At 33.6% G+C, this 23,348-nt stretch overlaps 1 protein-coding gene across 12 annotated transcripts in view; it reads left to right on the forward strand.

Annotated features, from left to right (window-relative positions):
* The window catches only part of PHF14 (PHD finger protein 14), a 199,902-nt gene that overhangs the window by 6,976 nt on the left and 169,578 nt on the right, over positions 1-23,348 (forward strand). For all 12 annotated transcript variants that reach the window (XR_009565104.2, XR_009565103.2, XM_060304665.2 and 9 more), the window contains exons 3-5: positions 1,769-2,547; positions 8,869-9,013; positions 22,650-22,809. Coding sequence is in view for 10 of the 12 variants with exons in the window: in XM_060304665.2 (XP_060160648.1) it covers positions 1,769-2,547; positions 8,869-9,013; positions 22,650-22,809 (1,084 nt within the window). In the remaining 2 variants the exon portion in view is untranslated. The remainder of the gene's footprint in view (positions 1-1,768; positions 2,548-8,868; positions 9,014-22,649; positions 22,810-23,348) is intronic.

Consider the following 23,348-nt stretch of genomic DNA (forward strand, 5'->3'; position numbering starts at 1 on the left):
GGAAATTTAAGAAGCTCACAAATCCAAAGATGTTTCCTAAGTTTGGCATGAATTTATTTGATGGTAAAACCTGACTGGAACTGATAGGAGTTTATTTGTAGCATTTACTTATCATACTTGTAAATATTCATACTTTTCACTGCAGATGTAACGTATTTGATTACAGTACAGTACCATAGACCTCACTGGAGGTGTTAGTGTAATATATTGTGCATACACAATGCTACCTTTCTGAAATCTGAAAAAATCTAAATTCTGTAACATGTGTGGCTCCAAAATTCAGATAAGGGATTGTTGGCCTACATGATATTGCTCTTGTGTCCTTTACAAGATTGTTCAGGATGACAGTGTTTTGTCACAACAGTCCTGAATAAGATGTAGGCACCTGTATGATAATCTTGAGATTGACAGTGATTTTATAGGTTCGATCAACATCCACTAAATGTTAGTCTTTATTTTTTATGTGATTTAACTTGCAGGATTTTTTTCATCAGCCATTTTTAAAGGATTTCTGAGATATTTTAGAAACCAGATACTAATTACAGACAACTTTTTTTTACTTTGAACACCCAGGCAATTATAGAGGCTAACACTGGTTGAGTTAACAGAAATTAAAATGGTATGGAAACATGAATTTTTTTCACCATTTTATTATTAGCCTTATCTTGGTTATAGGTGCAAAATATTCATCACCCTACAGATTTTACTATTGATGTTGGCTACAACTTGACTGTGACTGGTTTGTTTCCCACTTCCTCCTGCTCCCCTTCCACCAATAACCCTCTCCACAAATATTTTAGATTTTTATTTATTTGATTATGTGTAAAGAGGATTAGAATGTTACTGAGCAGTGTTGGTCTAAGAGGGCCTGAGCTGCCCTAGACAGGAATGGAAGGCACTTGCTAGGAAGCTTATGGTCCTGCATGAACTCTTTAAAGTCCTCAGCCTATCTTTTTAGTGACTACTGTGCTTGCTCATTTCCGAGATGGATTAGGTTTTAAAAAAATGCATTAATCTCTTTCATTCTAGGGTCTGTAGTAGTTACTGCCTAGAATTTTTGGAAGTTTCGGTAACTCTTTTATTGATATGAACAGTATCCTGATAATCAGAAAAATTGATAACTTATCTTGCAACTTCCATTTTCTGTGCCATTGCTATTGTCTGTTTTTCACTTGTGTATTTGGTGATCCTAAAATTGATTGGTATATTAGGGATGTGGTACAAATTGACTGTCATAAATGTCTATGTTCATTTTTGCTGGGTAAAGAGCGAGATAAATGGAACAAAGTTTTTGGGTCATATTTTTCTTGTTCTGAATGTGACTCAGTGCATGTAAGTCCATATAATTTATGAAAGAAAGATGTAAGAGAAGAACAATTTGGTATGTATTACATTATCATAAAGTTAAAATCAAGTGCTCAATTTAAAAAGAAGCACATTTACTTTTCGAAAAAAATTGCCTCTAGGGTACCAAGTATAGCATGAGATGTATGACACAAAATAGTGGTCCTCGTTTTAAAGCATATTTTAATTTAGAGTTACATATATTCATCTTCATTAGTGCTATATTGAACTAGAACCATTATTCCAGCTTCATTGATTTATTTAATCAGGTTGGGAACGTCTACCATTCTTTGACTTAAATTTGTTTATATTGTTTTGCAAGTTATTCACAAATTTTGGTGGTTTCATTTGTGTCAGCGTTGTGTGTGTGTGTGTGTATGTATATACATATGTGTGGTTTTTTTTTTTCTCATATTTTCAACAGATTCTGAAGGGAGTGGTAATGGAAGTGAAGATCCTTCAAAGGACAGTGGAGAAGGTTCCTGTAGTGATTCTGAAGAAAATATTTTAGAGGAAGAACTGAATGAAGATATTAAAGTAAAAGAAGAACAACTTAAAATTTCTGCAGAGGAAGAAATACTATCATCAGAAAAACAGTTAATTAAAGTGGAAAAGAAGGAGGAAGAAGAGAATGGAGAGAGACCTAGAAAGAAAAAGGAAAAAGAGAAGGAGAAAGAAAAAGATAAAGAGAAGGAGAGAGAGAAGGATAAAGAAAAAGCAACAACATCTGATAACGTGGCTGCTTCTGCTGCTTCCACCACACCAGCCACAAGTCCTCCTGCTGCTAACACATCTCCTTCAGTCCCCACGACAACAACTACAGAGGAGCAAGTCAGTGAGCCAAAAAAGTGGAACCTGCGTCGCAACCGACCACTTTTGGATTTTGTATCCATGGAAGAGCTGAATGACATGGATGACTATGATAGTGAAGATGACAATGATTGGCGACCCACTGTAGTAAAAAGAAAGGGAAGATCTGCATCTCAGAAGGAAGGAAGTGACGGAGACAATGAGGATGATGAAGATGAGGGAAGTGGGAGTGATGAGGATGAGAATGATGAAGGCAATGATGAAGATCATAGCAGCCCTGCCAGTGAAGGGGGTTGCAAGAAGAAGAAGAGTAAAGTTCTTAGCAGAAACAGTGCTGATGATGAGGAACTGACCAATGATAGCCTGACACTATCTCAGAGCAAGAGTAATGAGGTAGATCAACCCAATTTTTATGATATCTGTCTGTCTGGGGAAAAGGGAATTCTTCTCTAAACCATTCTACCCGTTATATTAAGTGGCTTCCTTGAAATCCTGTTATAGACAGCTGTGGTAGTGAGTGAGCACCCTAAATGTAACATTTATTCATTTGATCAGCCCGCCTTTATTGAGTATCTGCTGTTTGTCACCGTCCTCAAGGAGCTCACAATCACCGTCCTCAAGGAGCTCAGTCTCTATTCTTAGAGAAATATTTGTATATCCATACCCTTGGGAAATAGTAGAGTTTTCCTTTCCTTTTTCTGTCCTCTCACTCCATTGTTCATAGGACTGCTGAATGGTGCTGAGTGGATTATGAAAACAAAGGTCACCTTTCTTTCAACTTAGTTACATCCATATCCGCATAAAAATTTAGACTTTTAGAATACTTTTGAGCAGGGCAACAAACAACTTAATAATTGTCTCAGGCTTTTAGAGATTCATTTTAAAGGTTAATTCCTTTTTCAGTTGTAGCACCCATCTGAATAGTCACCAGATCTTTGCTTTAGATGTATGGGAGTAAATGCAAACTATATATTTACATATTTTTAGTGAATAAGTTCTCTCTACAAAGAAATGAAAACAAACAAACATTTCTTATCCTAAAACAAACATTACTATCATAAAACTACAGTAATGACTCAGTTCTTCCACTTGAAGTTCTACTACTGAAAGTTAGGTTTATCCATTGGGCCCAAGATGCAACATTCAAGACTCTTCAGTCAAACACATTTGTGTCTCTTTGTCTGTGTGTTTATGTATATGTTTTTCTTCAAAAGAAAGATTGAGTTGTCGTCTTACATGTAGATGTACCTGTTACATCACATGTAGAACTATAATAAGTCTGTCATGCCATTAATGTGTTTATAGTCTTAAAAATTCACTTCTTTAACAAGCACTTATTTTTTTGTTTTTTCATATTATTGAAATAGGTTAAATTGGTAGAAAGATTTTCCTTCTATGCTTTATTCTTTTACATTTCTTCTGTTTACAAATTTTACATAGCAGTGATTTTCTATTTTAAGTTTCATTAAAAAATTTGGTGTTTTACCAAAATAATATATAGCAGATTAAGAGGTGTTGTATGTCAGCAGAGAAGAAGCAGTTTATATTTTACATTATAAACATTGGTTAACTTCCAGGTTGCCCATTTTCTTAAGAAGAACATTGCCTGATTCCAGTGCTTACCTAATTCCTATCTTTAGGTAAAGGAAAATCGTCATTTGGAATATAGTATTCATAATGATGTAGCACAGACAGTTCCATATTTCCAATTTAAGGAAACAGAAGTATGGAAAATCTAATTGTTCATACTTGATTTAAACATGTATCCAGTTTATTTTATAGCACTTAATACTAACCTGTATCTACTGACTAAGTTTACCTTCTGCAGTATCACGTTCTTCATTTTTATTAGCCTGACATTCATAAAAGGAGGCTGGCTAGGATAGAGGCAGTATGGATTAGATTTATGCTAAGATGTGGGGGAACACCTGCATATGTCTAGAAATTTGCCATGTAAAATGTATACAAATTATCCATTTGTTAATAATCTGTAATACATAACAAATTGCTTAAGAGGTTGTAGACTCTTCTTTATGATGCATTTAAAGGCCACATGTGCTGTTTAGTTTTTTTCCTACTAAACAGAAGAGATTTTAGTAAATAATGGGACTTTATTTATTTAGGTTAATAGTCCGAAAGGAATGAGATTCCAGGGCATTTCTTGGATAAGTGCCTTGATACAGTTGTCAAGAAGATCCTTCTTATAGTAACTAAATTAATTCCTTTTGTGTTAATTTATGTTAATTTTCCTTTTGCTCTACCCTATGCAGAAATGTAGAAGAATTTATGTAAGGTTAATTTTCCCTCAATAATATTCTACCTGAAAGCTTGATAACTGGTTTTTTCCAAGACTGTTATTCAAACTCTTCAATAATTTTTGATGATTCTAGTCCTATATAAATGTCATTTAAATTAGATATTAAATTTTAAGAAAGAACTAATCGAAATTATTTTATATTTCTAAATTTCCTGTTCTTATAATCTTGATTTTGTAAAAAAGATGACTAAAGGTAATCCTTGTTGTCTTCTGGCCAATGTTTGTAGTTTAATCTTCCTGGTTATTTTAGGTAGTGATACCTTGCCAAGTGTGCATTAGTTAATATGTATATATTTGATTATATTTGAAGTTTTATTTTTCTATGCTTTTACTTTGTTTTCAAATACTACTTTGTAATAGAGATAGCTGAAAATGTGGTTTTAGAATACATAATAGAATTGTATTTAGTCTATATGCAGGAAATTTTTTCTTGGATGCTATGTCAGGTGCTTTTGTAGGGATATGGTGTTGGGTATCATGTAAATGATGCCCAGGAACTTTCATAATTTTGAAATTTCTTAGGGGAATTTGACATTTTTTTTTTTGAGTGGAGGCCTTTTATAATTATTGGCTCTTGAAATGCTCTAGAGCAGTGGTTCTCAAACTATTTGGTTCAGGACACCTTTATAGTCTTAAAAATTGAGGACCCCGATTATTATTCATATAGGTTATATCTTTTGATATTTGCCATTTCCAGTTAAAACTCAGAAATTTAAAAAAATGAGATGTATAGAAACACAAAAGTTATTAGATTGATGACACCGTCACGTGTCATGTAACTTCTGGAAATCTTCACCATACACCATGAGAGAGAGTGAAAAGGCAAATATCCTTAGTATTTACCTTTTGGATCCCCTGGAAGAGAGTTCCCCAGACCACGCTTTGGGAACTACTGTTCTAGATTTGGGCATTTGATAGCCTGCATTTTCTTCACATGGGCATATACCTTTGTCAGTGGCATTACGGCATTTTAGCGCTATCTGAAACAATCCCATTGGAATATGGTTACATGTCTTTTTCAAACTTTTATCTTGAAGTTTTTGAAATTCACCAAGGTTATCTTGCCTTTAGTTTTCTGAAATAAATTTTTTGGGGAGGGCTGTGTAGTATTTTCAGATAATGGTTCCCATTTTCAGGGCTTTGAAACTAGAGCTTTGAATGAGAATTAGTATATGATAGAAAATCATCTCAGTATACATTTTCAGGTGGAAGTTTTTTGGTTTTTTTTTTCATAATGTTAAATAGATTAGATGTCTTGCCATGTGAAGAAATACCAATTGTCATCTGAATTTTGCTAATTAAAATGTAAACATTTTGCCAAAATTTTTAAATAGCCATTTCTTTTGGGAGCTTCTGACTTATTAATCATTTGTCTTTTTACACATTTCAAAATAAAACAAATTGCTCTAAAGCCTAAAAAAAATCAGTTTGTAACATTGTACAAAAATTACTTGAGATTCTTGAAAATTTAACCTTCTTTAAAAACTTCTAGGAAGAACTATTGGTCAAACTTGGTATAATAATTTTTTCTCATTTTCAGAGCAATAGGATCCTTTTAATTCTGGTTTTATATGAAGGGTGCTGGAATTTCCTCCTATTAAACACACATATAGCTTAGTTAGAATTTACCCTGTTGTATATGTTATTTATAATAATCTTTGTGGAATACATATATAAATGAACACTAAACATATTTGAGAGCTGATAAAAAACATTGGGCAGAATCATTTTTGGTGTAAATTTTAAATCCCAAGGAGAAAAATGAAATAATTTACAATAAGGAGTCATTGATTTATTACTATAGTGCTCCATTTAATCTTAATAATTACCATTAGAGTCCATTAAATTATCCCATAGTATTAAAGTTATATCCTAGATGTGCCATTCAAAACCCATTTTCCCAAATTCTATTTTTATGTAAAAATCATATTTTCAAATGATGTATTTTGTGATAAAAACTTTAGCTTAAATATTTTCTCCAGAAACTTGAAAAATGATATGTCTTTAGAAATACGCTATTAAAAATTGATACTAAATTGACTTTTGTATTCTGATCAGAAGTGCGCTTCAAGCCATGTTTGATCTATTGAAGACAACCTAGATAACTTTTTAAGAGGATGTATTGTTTAGATTTTCCCATTGAAACATTGTCAGCCATTTGGTTAGGGTAATATTGTAGGACTCTAAGTTATCCCCATTTCTATCTGTTTGTATTTAATGTCTAGTAAGAGTCTCAAATGATGGGGATCAGAGGGTCAAAATTGCCAGTTAATTTTGTTTTCTCTGCCTCTAAATGATAATATGTGTAGAGAGAAAATGGAATAGAGATAATTTAGACATTTACTGTTTTTCTGAGCAAAATGGCCAAATAGGAAAATAATAGAACTATCTGTTGATGCCAGTTTTTCTGATCCATAGACGTTTACTTGTTTCCCACATGGGTAAACCTTTTTTTTCAAGGGCTGATTAGTTGTAGTTCCACCAGGGAAATATTGGCAGAGCCCATAAACATGAATAGCCTCTCAGTCATCAAACTCTGGTTGTTTGCTAGATCTTTTTCTGCTCTGTGATTTTTTTTAACCTAGATGTGGTAATTTAAGAAAAAAATTTTTTGGACTTATCATGGGAAAATATTTAAAGTACCAGTGTTCACTGAGGCTTATAACCTTTCTTTTGGGGTTCCAAGGAAGATTCCCCAGTGTAATAAATGGTCAGCTCATGTTTCTCTTTTTGGACCACCTACAAAGAAGTACAGAGGAAAGGAGAATGGGAATGAACATTTATTGAGTACCTAGTATGTCTCAGGAACATTCTTGCCATACATTATCTTGTTAAGTCTCACAACAACCTGATGAGGTAGGTTTTATTTTTATCATCCCATTTTACAGATGAGAAAACTATAGCTTCGAGGTTCAATAGCTATTAAGTGAGAGCTGAGAATGAAACCCAAGAACATTTGATTTTAAGGCAAATGCTGTTACATTTGAAGCATTGCTAATGGGATGAAAATCTGGGCAGATTTTTGTTTTGCTCACTGTACTAAAGTACTTTAAAACATGAGTTTTCTTTTTAGGAAGTTTTAATCTTTATTTGCTAGCCACGTCCAAAGCCCCAAACTATTGATACTTTGGTTTTATAACAAAAAGGAGCAAAATACAAAATTTTAAAGTACTAGAATTCTCAAGAGAAATGATGCCTCCTTGTTAACTTTTGCATTCTTTTTTGATTTGTTTTTTACATTAGCTGCAAGTTTAGATTTATTACACAGAAAATATATTGAAAGAATGTTATTGTGACAGTCACGTGTCTTTCAAATGTTATTTACAAATTGCTATTGAAATGACTCTAAAGGTTACGTTTGGATATTGGTCAGTTTAAAAGAATATAGAAATATAAAAATGTTAACATGAAACAATATAGTTAACGTGTGATATGGAACTAATTTATTTTGTTTCTGAATATGGTTAGGTTCTTAAATGAAAATATATAGACTCAAGTGCCATCTTTTATTATATGTAATGCTGAGCCCAGTGTGTTAAATATGACAAGAATCGTCATCATGTTAATTTGTCATTTAAAGTTTAAATTCATAATGCCGAAGGTTTAAATTAAATGGAGCACACTCTTCCCTTTATTTTTTTATATTCATTAATACATCTTCCTTTCTCCTTTTATATTACAATTAACTAGGTATCTTTATTACCAGTTTTCACTAGATATTTCTTGACATAAACCTAATAGAGTACTCTGACTCTTCTAGCAATCAGTCAATCTGGATTCTTTTTTAGATGGTTTTCTGTACCTGTATACACAGATTTCCTATGCAGGCTTTCATGGATCTATCATCCAGTGGTTTGATGACCCTGGAAATTCTGGATTCCCCAGCACTAAAGGAGTGTAGTCTGTAATATGCCATCACATACATATTTGCTTATACGTTATCTTGATTTTTTTTAACTGTTTAATATGTGTGTGTCTTGTCTCCCCAAGATAAGATTATAAGCTTCCTAAGTGTAGGAAACATGTCTTATAGTTTTAAAACCCATATATAGGGTTAGTAATTACTTATGGGTTAATTTTTCCTTTCTTGTAGTTTCAGGGGTCAGACTATATCCAGAATGGCAAAGCAGATGAAGGGTTGTTGGTTATAAGCTTGGTTTTATATTTCCTAGAGGAGAGAGAATATGGGACTTGGAGAGAAGTGAAAAATTAGAGAGAGGGTGCTTAGAGGGTCCTTTGACAAAGAGGTTCACTTCTCAAACGTACCATACTTTGAAATTACTAAAATAATGGAGTATGCAGCATAATTTTGAAAATGCGTAAAATGATTTAAGGTGCGAATTTTATTTATTAAAATCACCTTTTAAATATGTGATTTTCTGATATTTTAATATTAGGACTCGCTGATTCTTGAGAAGAGTCAAAACTGGAGTTCTCAAAAAATGGACCATATTCTGATTTGCTGTGTTTGTCTTGGAGATAATAGTGAGGATGCTGATGAAATAATTCAGTGTGACAATTGTGGCATTACAGTCCATGAAGGTAATTTTGCTTTGTTTTGTTTCCTTTTAGAAATGGCTGGTTGATACTGCATTTATATAAGTAATATCAGTTACTTTACATATGTACTATACTAAGGTTTTCCTGTAATATTTTATGATATTTGAACTAAGACATACTGAATTTTCAAAGTATAATGGGTGTTATTTTTCAGATTACGTTCACTTAAAATGTGTTTAAAAAAAATTAAAATAGATTATTACTGTATGGAAATCAGTATTTCTTTGAAGGTCATTGTTATGATATTTTCCATCATGGCATTATTTCTAGTTTTTAACTGAAATTTAGATATAGGAAAACATCTAGTATGTTAGTCTAGTAGAATGTATTATTTAAAAAGTTATTGTTGAAGTCTAGTGGTATTATAGTTTCTTCTTTAATAGTTACACTTTTAAATTTTGAACTTGAAAGGAGAATTTGTAGAGTTCATCTTTTAAAATTTGAATATGTTGAAATATGTTGAACATATTTTTATATGTAATGTGTAATTACATATTACGTATAATATGTTGAAAATATTTTTCCTGATTATGAATTTTGAACTTTTTTTTATGTATTTTTTTTGTTGTACTTTATTTAAAATTTTTTATTTTGACATAATTTCTGACTTACAGAAAAGTTATAAGAGTAATAGAATTTCCATATACTTGTCAGTCAGATTTCCAAGATGGTGACATTTTGCTGTATTTGTTTTATCTTCTCTCATATAATAATTTTTTCCTCACCTCTCTGAGGGTAAATTGTAGACAAAATGTTCAGCTCTACCCCTAATACCTCAATGTATATTTCTTAAGAACAAAGAACAAGGGCATTCTTTTACACAATCACATAATTATCAAAGTCAGGAAATCAGCATTGATAGAATACTATAATCTACCGATTATATTCACATTTTGCCAATCATCCCAATAATGATGATTCTAGCAAAATAAAATCCAGGATTATGAATTGCATTCAGTTGTCATGTCTGTGTAGTTTCCTTTAATCTAGAACATATTTTGAGTCTTTTGTGTTTCATGCCATTGGCATTTTTGAAGAATACAGGCCAGTTCTTTTATAGAATGTCCTCAATATTGGGGTTTTCTTACGTTTTCTCATGATTAGGTTCAGGTTATGTGCTTTTGGCAGGGGTGCCATAGAAGTTATGTTGTGCTGTCAATGCATGTATGTTTGTTTGTCCAGTTACTGGTGATGTTATTTTGATCACTTGGTTGAGAGGGTGTCTTCCAGGTTTCTCTGTGGTAAAGTTATTCTTTTTTCCTATCAGTTAATTTTTTCTTATCAGGGCCATGACTACTGCAAAACAGTGTTTCTATGGCCTTTTCTTACTGGCCTTTCTGGTATTATAGTCCTTCTCCCAAATAGTTCTGGGTGTCTGCTGGACTTGAGACCTGTGGGGCCTGTGCTTCTTTAACCAGTCCTCTTGCCTTCATGTGAAGCTCCCCTCCCTTGCTGCTAAGACTCACTGTGGGAATGTCTCCTATTACTGTTATTCATTCATTTATTTTTTTCAGTAATGTTTGTTTAGTACCTTCTGTGTGCTAGGCATTCTGTTGGTTTTAGGCATGTAAAATAAATATAGACATTGCTGACCTCATGGAGCTTAAAGTACAGTAAGAGAGACAGGAATGAAAACATAAAACAATAAGTATGTATCAGGTGGTCTGGACTATGGAGAAAATAAATCAGGAAAAGGAATATTGGGAGTGCTACGAATGGGGGTGGTTGAGTGGGTAGGTGGAAGTTTGTATTCATAAAAGCTTACACAGGAAATCCTCTCTGTTACGGTGATATTTGGGCAGTGACCTGAAGGATGTGAGTGAGCAAACCATGTGAATATTTGGGGAAAGAGCACTCCAGAATGAGGGAGTAGTGAGTAAAGATGTTGAAGTGGAAATGTGTTCGAGGTGTTTGTATAATGACATGAAGGTTAGTGTGGCTAGAACTGAGTGAGTGAGCTGATTAGTGGTAGAGGCAGAGCTGGGGGCAAGCCAGATGAGGCCTTGAAAGTCATAGGTTTCAGATTTTACTGTGATGGATCTGGGAAGACCGACATGAGTTTTGAGCAGAGGATTAATATGCTTTGATATATGTTTTGGAAGGATCACTCTGACTGCTGGGTTGAGAGTAGACTGAAGTGGGTCCAAAGTGGGAATTGGGGAGACCATTTAGGAGACCATAGCAATGATCCAAGAGAGGAATAGGTTTTGAGGTGGAGAGTAAAAGTTTGGTTTTAAATTTTTAGAGTTTAGGTAACATATAGGGGCTGGCGAGATAAATTTGGGACTCATCAGTCTGCAGATGTTATTTAAAACTGTGAGCCTGGATGTGCTATCTAGGGAGTAGTAAAGTGGTCCTAGCACGTCAGAGGAGATGGGGAACACATTGCCAGTGAGATAGAAGAACCTTAAGTAGTGACCTGGAGGTTAAGTAAGGAAGATGTTTCAAAAGAGAAGGTAGCTCTCAAATACTGTTTTTAGAGTAAGATGGAAACTGTCTTGTGGGAAATTACTCTAATGCAACCGTAGACACCCAGTACACTAGCAGGCAAGCCATCCCAAAGGTCATGGGAAAAAAAGGGTTACGGACAAAATGTTTATATCACATGATTTATTAAATAAATGTAAAATACATAAAAGCAAGGGGAAAGATACAAAATTAGTTAACAGACTATGTACTATCATTTCTGCCATATTCTGTTGTTCACACAGAACAACGCTAGTCAAATGTAGGAGGGGACATTCCAAGAATGTTAATACCGTGGGCCATCTTAGAGGCTGCCTACCACAGATGCAGATTATATGGCATGTTAGTGTGCTGATGGAAGTGACCAGTGGAGAGAGAAAGTTGAAAATTGATGATGTAAGGAGAGAAAGGGGAGCAGTTGGTGGAGCAAGGGCTTTGAGTACAAGGCTAGAGAGGATGGGATCCAGTACCATGGAGACATTTAATAGATAAAGGTAGTCATAGTAACTGGAGGGAAAAGAAAATATATGGATACAGATGTAGGTAGGATGTTAGATGTGGTGGTCAGAGCATGTGGAAGTTATTTTTTGAATGCTTCTTTTCAGTGAAATAGGAAGCAGTCATTAGCAGAGTGTTGGAGATTTGAGGAGTGAGAGGTAGGTGTAAAATAGTTATTTGGGGGAATAACACAATACTTAATATTGTGTGTGTGTGTATACATACATACATGTATTCACATGTATATATTATGTGTATATATCATTACTAGATAGCAATAAGGAACCACTTTAGATTAGTAATGAATATAAATTGAGACCAGTCAACATGGTTGTATGTATGCATTTTTTTTTTCCCTCCAGGAGTGGTTCAGATTTCTTGGAGGAGTTGCAGAATAGTTGAACATCAAAAGCAGCAGCTGTGCTGCCATTGTTGTATTGATCACCACTGATGGTCACAAGTATGTTACCATTGCTTGTATTCATGACTGTCATTGCTGATGTGTGATGCAGGCATGATCAGTACTATTAGTGTTGTTGACATTTCATCATGCTGAGGGCACTATCTCTACTTCATAGGTCATAGGTTTGACCATGGATGTGATTTTTAAGGCTAGCACAATGGTTTTAAGAAATTGAATTGATTGCTAACATTTAAAAACTGGGAGATTTTGTTTTGCACATTCTGGAATTCGTTCTCTTGAAGTTCTGACAGCAGTAGGTTTTCACTCTCTTACGGCAACAATCCTCTGGAGCTGAATAGGGCTGCCTCCTGCTGGTGAAGCCTACAATCTTCAGTTTACCACTGTCTTCTCTCAAATCCCTTGCTCATTTTTGATAGTTGCCTGGTCCCTAGAAATATTTGACTGTATAGTTCCTCATCTACTTTGAGGGTGATGTGTCTTGCTGCTGGTAGGCAGGCTTCTACGGCCATGCAGTCTCAATGTCCCACAGCTATGATAGTAAAGCAACTGTTTATTGTACTATAGGTCCTTCATTTTGGACTCAGGCCTGAGTCTCCTGGGGACTAGTACCATGTACAAATCAGAATGAACCCTCCCCTCTGACCTCTTGTCTTATTTATTTATTTATTGAAGTATAGTGGATTTATAATATTATATTAATTTAAGATGTATGAAGTAGTGATTCAGTATTTTTATAGATTTTACTCCGTTTAAAGTTATTACAAAATAATGGCTATATTTCCATGTGCTGTACAATGTATCCTTGTTACTTATTTATTTCATACATAGTAGTTTGTATCTCTTAATCTCCTACCCTTATCTTGCCCCTCCTCCCTTCCCTCTCCCCACTGGTAACTGCTAGTTTGTTTTCTATATATTGAGTCTGTTTCTGTTTTGTTCCATATGTTTGCTGTTTTATTTTTTTAGATTCCACATATAAGTGATAACATAGGTATTTGTCCTTTTCTGGCTGACTTATTCGCCTAAGCATAATATTTACTCTCTAGGTCCATCCACATTGTTGCAAATGGCAGAATTTCATTCTTTTTAATGGCTGAGTAATATTCAATTGTGTATACCAGATCTTCTTTATCCATTCATCTGTTGATGTACACTAAGGTTGCTTCCATATCTTGGCTGTTGTAAATAATGGTGCTGTGAACATTGGGGTTCATGTATCTTTTCGAATTAGTGTTTCTGTTTTCTTTGTATATATACCCAGCAGTGGAATTGCTGGTTCATATGGTAGTTCTATTTTTAGTTTTTTAAGGAACGTCCATACTGTTTTCCATAGTGGCTGCACCAATTTACAATCCCACCAACAGTGTACGAGGGTTCCCTTTTCTCTGTATCCTCACCAACATTGTCTTTGTCTTTGATTTAGTCTTGTACCTCTTCGATTCTTGGTATGAGTTCTTTCCCAATAGATTCTTGTTTAAATGAATGTAGATTTCTGGAAGGACACCCCATTAGTTCTCCTTATGTGTCTAGAGCTATTAAAAGTTCATAATGATACTTGTGCTTCAGATGAATAGTCTCAATAATGGCAACTCTACTTTCTTTCTAAGGAAGCTTTGATTTTTTAGAAACAGCCAAAAAATCTTTCTGAGTCAAGGCAGACAAAGAAGATTATCAAACTGAGTGCTAATTTCATTTAGGTCAAAAGCAAGTTGTGTCTATAAAGTCATGTAGCATTTTTTCTTGTGTTATTCATTTAAATGGCTCTGATGGCACTTGAGCATTTGCTAATGATTGCTCATTTTTCTCCCAAGACTAACTCATTAGAATAGGTGAACTATTTTTATTATGAGAGAAGGAAGAAGGGAAGACACGGAAAGGGAAATTAATACTCCTGAGTGTGATGCTTTGTAGGCTTTTTGGGAGCAAGCTAATATGTGGAAAAAATAAATAGGGAAAACAATAAATAGAGAAACTGAGTAGTTTCTCTATTCAGAAACTGAATACGTTGTAGTATAATTGCTTTGTTGGGAGTATTGTTAATTCTGTGAACTTCAGATACATTCAAAGTTAAAGATGCAAATTGTAAATCAAAGTAAAAAATAAATCTTGAGTTTTTTATTTTATTGTTACTACTTTCTTCCTTTAGTGTAATTTTCCCTTTCTCTCATTAATTTTGGGGTTTCTATTGTATGATTGTGATTATATAATTCTCTTTCTCACTTTCTTAGTAGCTTTTCTTTCTTTTCTTAGTAGTAGTATTAGAGCTAATATCTTGAAAGATTCCTAGTTTTGGAGATTTTAAATGATCTGTTTTGGTTTAAGGGAGAAGTGTTATTAAACATCAATGTATATTTTTATAAACCTAATGAATTAAAGTTATGATTAATATAGTGTTCTAATAAAATTGTTATTCCCTGTTTGTTACTAAACATACCAAATATGGTATTTGGGATCCTTTTTAATGTAATTTCCTGTAGGTCATTTTTATCTACTAGTGCAAAAGATTCCTTGCCAAATATCACTATTCGTTTGAGAAAGGGTTGTTTTAATATGGATATACTCCCGACTTTTCCATTTAAGTTTTTTTAGTAGCATTTGGATAGCATCACTAAGAAATTGTGTTGATTAGTAGATCTGTGAAGACTTTTTCATCTTCCACTAGCTTTGTAGCAGTCTTGTCTACTAAATAGAAAAAGAAAAAAAAAAAACACATCAAACCCTGCTTAATAATCTTTGGTTACATGGTTGAATTTCTCTTTTGAGGAAAAGTAACAATAATCCTCAGTACAGTAATGTGCAGCCTGATCAGCATATATATATCCTGGAGATGTTTTGGGTCAAGTCTTACTGACACTGTTATGCACTGTTGCCACCCCATATTAATTGGAACCTGGGTTGAAAAAATATGTAATGATGTGTGACCTGGTCCAAATAACGTAGATTTTTTTGTTTTTTATCTTTTTTCTAGGTGGACCATGGTCTTACTCCCTTTTAGCTTTTAATCTTGTGTATAGTGTTAGGGAGTGTTCAAATTTCATTCTTTTACATGTAGCTATCCAGTTTTCCCAGCAGCATTTACTGAAGAGGCTGTCTTTTCTCCATTGTATATTCTTGCCTCCTTTATCAAAAATAAGGTGACCATATGTGCGTGGGTTTGTCTCTGGGCTTTCTATCCTGTTCCATTGATCTAGATTTCTGTTTTTGTGCCAGTACCATACTGTCTTGATTACTGTAGCTTTGTAGTCTAGTCTGAAGTCAGGGAGCCTGATTCCTCCAGCACTGTTTTTCTTTCTCAAGATTGCTTTGGCTATTTGGGGTCCTTTGTGTTTCTATACAAATTGTGAAATTTTTAATTCTAGTTCTGTGAAAAATGCCATTGGTAGTTTGATAGGGACTGCATTGAATCTGTAGATTGCTTTGGGTAGTATAGTCATTTTCACAATGTTGATTCTTCCAATCCAAGAACATGGTATATCTGTCCATCTGTTTGTATCATCTTTAATTTCTTTCATCAGTGTCTTCTAGTTTTCTGCATACAGGTCTTTTGTCTCCTTAGGTAGGTTTATTCCTAGATATTTTATTCTTTTTCTTGCAGTGGTAAATGGGAGTGTTTTCTTAATTTCACTTTCAGATTTTTCATCATTAGTGTATAGGAATGCAAGAGATTTCTGTGCATTAATTTTGTATCCTGCAACTTTACCAAATTCATTGATTAGCTCTAGTAGTTTTCTGGTAGCATCTTTAGGATTCTCTATGTGTAGTATCTTGTCATCTGCAAACAGTGACAGCTTCACTTCTTCTTTTCCAATTTGATTCCTTTTATTTCTTTTTCATCTCTGATTGCTGTGGCTAAAACTTCCAAAACTATGTTGAATAATAGTGGTGAGAGTGGGCAGCCTTGTCTTGTTCCTGATGTTAGTGGAAATGGTTTCAGTTTTTCACCATTGAGGATGATATTGGCTGTGGGTTTATCATATATGGCCTTTATTATGTGGAGGTAAGTTCCCTCTGTGCCTACTTTCTGCAGGGTTTTTATCATAAATGGGTGTTGAATTTTGTCTAAAACTTTTTCTGCATCTATTGAGATGATCATATGGTTTTTCTCCTTCAGTTTGTTAATATGGTGTATCTCATTGATTGATTTGTGTATATTGAGGAATCCTTGCATTCCTGGGATAAACCCCACTTGACCATGCTGTATGATCCTTTTAATGTGCTGTTGGTTTCAGTTTGCTAGTATTTTGTTGAGGATTTTTGCATCTACGTTCATCAGTGATACTGGCCTGTAGTTTTCTTTGTGACATCTTTGTCTGGTTTTGGTATCAGGGTGATGGTGGCCTCATAGAATGAGTTTAGGAGTGTTCCTGCCTCCGCTATATTTTGGAAGAGTTTGAGAAAGAGAGGTGTTAGCTCTTCTCTAAATGTTTGATAGAATTCACCTGTGAAGCCATCTGGTTGTGCACTTTTGTTTGTTGGAAGATTTTTAATCACAGTTCAATTTCAGTGCTTGTGATTGGTCTGTTTATATTTTCTATTTCTTCCTGGTTCAGTCTCAGTAGGGTGGGGATTTTCTAATTCTATCATTCCTTCTACATTTATCAGGCAGCATTTATTTTGTAGAGAACTTCTCCCCTTTTATCCTTTTCAGTATTACTGTGGTCTCACACATTATCATCTACAACCTCATTACTCTTTGTGATGCTTAGATTGTCCTTATTTGACCAGTGAAGAGCCCCTTTCGTCAGGCTCTTACTTACATGCACGTGTGCACATATGCATATGCATATTTGCACAGTCCCTGCCCTGCAATAAGTAAATAAATAAGATAAATTCCATGGGATTTTCCTCCCGTATAACTCACTTCATTTCACTCATCTCTTTATTTCACTCACTCATCTCTTAATCTTGAGATTCTTTTCATATGAGTACATATGGATATTTTATTATTATTTTTTTAATGGTATGTATTTAGCTATAGTGTGGTTCAACCATAATGTATTTACTTTTTTTGTTTGTAGTTTTTTGCTTACATATAGTGCTAACAAATATGTCATATACATGTAATAATTTCTGTGGGGTAGATTCCTAGAATGAATCAAAAGGTAAGTGCATTTAAACTTTTAACAAACTTTGCCAGATTGCCCTTCAAAAAGACTGTATTTATTTGTGTTCTTACCAACAGTGTACAAACTACTTGATAACTCTGCAACACTGCATATTAATAAATTAAAAAAAATATTTTGGAGACTATCTCTTAATTATGTGTTCACCTTATTTGTATTGAAGTTTGGTATCTGTGGCTATTTTCTTTTTTCTGTTACTTTCTATATATTTCTCTTGTCATTTCCTGTCTTTTTCTCATTGACTTCTTGGAATTTTTTTTTTTTTTAATGTTAATCCTTTGTTAGCTATATGTGTTACAAATAGTTTTCATCCTTGCGAATACTTTTTCCACCCTGTTCTGTACCTTTTAACTTCGTAATATTTTTCACTGTTTAGAATGTTCATTTTTATACACATATGTAGATATTTCTCTGATACTTTTAAAGTTCCAAAATAAATTTTTATCTAAAATTAATGAATTCAGAAGAAGTGAAATTTTCTAAGGCATAATAGGAAACTAGTGTTGCTAGGTTTTATGTTTTTGGTTTTTAATCAGGTGCCTAAGTGACAGACTTCCGTATTGTAAATCGGCCATGCCACTTTTCCTTAAACATTTCATGGTTAAACATGAGCGTATTAAATGTTTTATTTTATAGAAAGCTAATTCTCCTTCATAATATATTGCATGAATAGTAAATAAAATGTGGGAACTATAGAACAGAGAGAAGATAAAACATTTCTAACAGTCCTAATATCCAGACAACCATAGTTAGTGCTTTTGTGTATTTGCTTTATCATTTCTTTTTCTTTTTTCCCTTTTTTTAAAAAATATACTTATGGCTTAAGTAATTATAATTTAGGTAAGTTTTTTTTAAAAATTAATTAATTAATTAATTTTATTTTTGGCTGTGTTGTGTCTTTCTTGCTGTGCGTGGGCTTTCTTTAGTTGCAGCGAGAGGGGGCTACTCTTCATTGCGGTGCACGGGCTTCTCACTGCAGTAGCTTCTCTTGTTGCGGAGCACGGGCTCTAGGCGCGCGGGCTTCAGTAGTTGCAGCACACAGTCTCCGTAGTTGTGGCTCATGGGCTCTAGAGCGCAGGCTCAGTAGTTGCGGCGCAGGGGCTTAGTTGCTCCGCGGCATGTGGAATCTTCCTGCACCAGGGTTCGAACCCATGTCCCCTGCATTGGCAGGCGGATTCTTAACCACTGCGCCACCAGGGAAGTCCTAGGTAAGTTTTTAAGTTGAGATTTTGCTAAAAGATAGTTTTCCAAATGTGATTATTAAATGCATAACTGTCTGTTTTTCAGAGTACTTATTTCATCTAAATGTAGATGAATTTCTTTTCTGTTTGGGTTGCAGCTTGTCACTTAGTATAAGCACCTTTGTGACAAGATCTTGTAACTGGCTTGTAATAGTAGGGTACCCCTGACTGTGATGTCAGTTATCCTGATGTATTGATTGTACTGTCTGAAGAAAAATGTCACTTACATGTCATAGTACATGACAGATCATTAGGTAGCACACTTGACAGCAATGCATTAAATAAGGTCTACTAAGATGTTTTCCCCCCTTTGTTTATTTTTCAGTCTGCTGTTAGCCTAGCCCCAGACTATTTTTATTTCTTAGCATATGCAAAAATATATTCTTATGAGTGTTTATTGGGTAGTAAAGTATGTTCAAGTTATAACCATTTGGACTTTATATGTGAGCAGGCACTTTTGCTCTTTTATGCTTTAGGATATATTTGTGACAGGTATCATGCATGTTATAAGTTCTTTTCTCATAAACAACAATATTACTCAATTTAAAATCTTTTATTTTAGCGGGTTTTGTAATCAGAGTTCTAGTGATAGGATGTTAAGTACAGAAAAATGTTTTAAATTTTAAAATGGCAAATATTTTGTTCCTGTTTTTAAATTTTCTATACTGAGAGACAGTTAGAATAGATGTTAAATACTTACTGCAGATGAGGTAACTCAGCCTCAGAGATGTGGTTTGTCTACAGTTACATAGCTAGAAAGTAGAAGACTGTAGGTCTTTTGGTCTCCCATGCCAGGCTGAATGGGAATATTTCCACTGATTTGGATTATACGTATTCTTGTATAACTCAAAACAATTGTAAGCACATTTTATATTATTTTGCATTAAATATGATTTGTATAAGTTGCATGTACTACCCAGAGGTTGATTGTTAGACAGCCATAGAACCATGTTTTCTCTGTTTACCCATTTAAAAACATGAAAAACCTATATGAAATAGGTTTTATATATCTATAAATTTTTTATTTTATATGTTTACCCATATAAAAAAAGACTTTTTTTCTGTAATCATATTGAAAGTGTACTTTTTGCATCTTTTACTCAAAATTAGATAGGTAGAAGAGAATAAACCTTGTTTTATGGTAGTTTAAATTCTTTTGTCTATGGAAGAAAAAAATATTTTAAAATGTATTTAATCATTAATTAAAATGGATTAGAGTGGATATAAATGCTAGAACTTTGGTCTAGAGCTCAGTAAACCCAACAGGTATGGCAGAGAAATAGGGGAAAAGTGGCAAGTAAAGAACTCTATAAAGGTAATAACACAGTGTGGATTATTTTTCAAGGGCAGTGAAGCTGAAGAAGAAATACTTTTCCACTTGCTGGTTGTTCTTTGTGCTTATATAATACCAGCCTTCTAGGTTACAAAGTAGGAATTTCCTAGGTTGAAATCACTTCTCAGGTTGTTTGTAGGTGGTTTAATCATTATGCAGGTGTTTGTCAGGTGTGTGGTATATTCTTTAAAAATTAGAATTGAAACTGCTTTATTTTAAAAGAGTGAACTGCTGTGATTTACCTTGATATTGGTGAATGAGATGAATAAAATGGATAGTCACTTGGGGGTTTTATTATCTTGGGACTTTGTGTGAATACAAATGAAAGAATTTGCCTCGAAGGAATATTATTTTGTAAAGAAAATAGACTTTTCTCTTTGTAGTATTGCATAACCTTTTGAGAAATCAAATTGACTGTTTTTATTGTTTTATGATTTTTTTGAATAAAATGTTTTGCTTACTGTTGCCTTTACTGAAGAATATTCTTCTATTGGTGATGGTTAATAATAACTACTCCCAGAAGAAAATTTTATTTCTTTTTCATTTTATAATTTATCATTTAAAAAATGTATATCTAAACAGAAGTGATGAAGTTGATAATTATTACCAAGCACAATTTAATTATATTAAAGAAATTAATAGTTTGATTCCTTTTCTTATCTTGTGCATGATAGTCTAGCTCCTTTAAAATCTTTTCTCTGGCATTCTTTCGTATGACTTTTCAGATTATGTTAAGGTTCACCATTATAAAGCCTTTGAATAACATAAGCTTGGCAATAATTAAGGGATTTGCAAGAGGCAGCTTATGTAAATCACAGTTGCAAACAACTTTTTAGTTTTCTGCCTACTAGGATATTTTAATATAATCTATATGGAGTGGTACTACTGTGTGAATAAAATACTTATGCATGACTGTTGACCTACTAACGACATCTAGTTAATGTTGGTAGTTTAAAATTATTTATTAATGTGTATGGGTCTTTTTCTTTCTGGGTGACTTGTTCAACTCAGTATTTATTTACATACTTATTTATTTGTTTTAACTTGGATGTCTTTGGTGGTTATGTGAAGATGCTTTTCAACAGGCTCCTGTTGTCTGTGTAGTGTATAACCAGTTTCAGTAATCACATGATCTTACATTGGATGCATATAAACTTACCTACATGGTGAGTCCTTTTGAGAGATGCTTGTTACTTATATATGTTTCTCACAGTGTTTTTTTTTTAATGGCTTCAGTTTATTGAAGGGTACTTTGGGTACTTAGTGCCCTTTCGAGTTTGGCACTAAGACTACCCTCTTAGAATAAACCTGGTGAAAAGTATCCTGGGAAGGTTGATTATAGACTCTATGTAGAAGTGACCTGTCTTGACAGGAAATAAATGTGTCTTAGGATATCAGAGAAATGCCCAAGCCTAAAGATGATGGGGCATACATTGGAACTAGAATAAGATTGTAATCTTTTTAATTACTACATATACATTAAATTATTTTTCTTAAGTACGTTTTGTCATTAGGGCAGTGTCTTCCTTTCTGGAAAAAGAGTTAGATAATATGAAGTTTGTGGTATATCCAGCACTATTTAGGTAAAAGAAAACAATTTAGGAGTCATGATTATTGTAGTCACCAGGGAGGTACTCTTTATTACAAGCCATCAATAATAGTTGATGTCCTACTCTAAAATGTAAAGAACTATGCTACATTATCTTCTTTGTTTGGTATGTTCATGGGGATATTTAAAAATTTTTTAATCACATTAGCTGCTTAAATAATTTAACCCTCAGAATATTGAGTTATCAGTGAATGAAAAGAGGGAAAAGAGTGTTCTCTTTTCATTCATTTCGGTTATGGATACATTTTTACAGAAGATAGAAGAATTATAAATGTTTAAAAAGATCAGATACCTTATATAGTTCTAGACTGGCTCAGCTGTGAATAGAACTCACTTGTCTAACTCTAGTCTGAGCTATTCAAATTGTTCTATAGCCTTAATTTATCTGTGTGCGTGTTTCTGTATTATTTTCCTTTTACTAATACTAACTTTGCATTTGTGGTTGTATGAATTTGTGTTTTAATCTGCCACCTCCAAAATTAGATTAGAGGCTTTTTGTTTGTATGTTTTGCATGATCATGGTCTTTTATATATGTGTTCAGTACAAAGGGAGCTCAAAAATATTTACTAATTAATAGTTCCTAGACTAAATAGTTCTGATTTCTTTTTAATGAAAACGCATATTTTTATGTATTTTTTTAATTAAAAATTTTTTTAAAGAACCGTAAAATTTCCTCCTCCTGTAATGCTTTCCAGTAGGTCTAAAATTATCTTAAAGAGTCATTTATTTCATTGCATATACTATGGTAGGTGAAAAAATATTTTTATAAAATGATATCACTTATGTGTTTTGACTTTAATATTCTTATAAACCATTAATTTTTCAGAATTTTTCTCTACTTCCTTTCCCTTTTTCTTTTGTAACTTTATAAATGTGAGTTTAAAAAATAAACTCTATTTAATCATACTCTTTTTTTCTTTTAGGTTGTTATGGAGTTGATGGAGAGAGTGACTCTATTATGAGTTCAGCTTCTGAAAACTCCACTGAACCTTGGTTTTGCGATGCCTGTAAATGTGGTGTTTCCCCTAGCTGTGAACTATGTCCCAATCAGGATGGAATTTTCAAGGAGACAGATGCTGGAAGGTTGATGTCATAATTCTGTTGGGTTAATATGCCTGCTTTATAATGAGTATGCTTCTGACTATTTTTCTATTTATGATTTTCTGAGTTACACACTTTCATTTGATTGCTTCTTTGTGTCTTTTTGGCATAGACTAAATGGACAGGAGGCTACAGATCAGGGCAGGGAGGAGAAAAGATCATTTATTGAGGATCTGCATTTGCCTTTATAACCCATAATCCCATTTAATCTTAGTAATGACCATAAGATAAGAGAGATGGTAAAGTTTCCTATTTTATAGGTAGTACCTGAGGCTCAGATCATTACATAGTTTTAATTTGAACAAGTCCATAGTTAAATCTGAACTCAAATCTGTTTGACTTCAAGCATATATCAGGAAACAGAACCCATACAGTGATTTTAAAAGGGGATGTTTAGTGTAAAGAATTACTAAGCTATGATAAACATAAGATATAAAAGAACTCTAAAGAATAATACCGTAGGGCTGAGGGAGAGTATCCAGGGAATGACAAACTTGGAATGAAGACACCCCCAAGGCTGG

The sequence above is a fragment of the Globicephala melas genome, chromosome 9, assembly GCF_963455315.2.
Source record: "Globicephala melas chromosome 9, mGloMel1.2, whole genome shotgun sequence".
Taxonomy (NCBI): Eukaryota; Metazoa; Chordata; class Mammalia; order Artiodactyla; family Delphinidae; genus Globicephala; species Globicephala melas.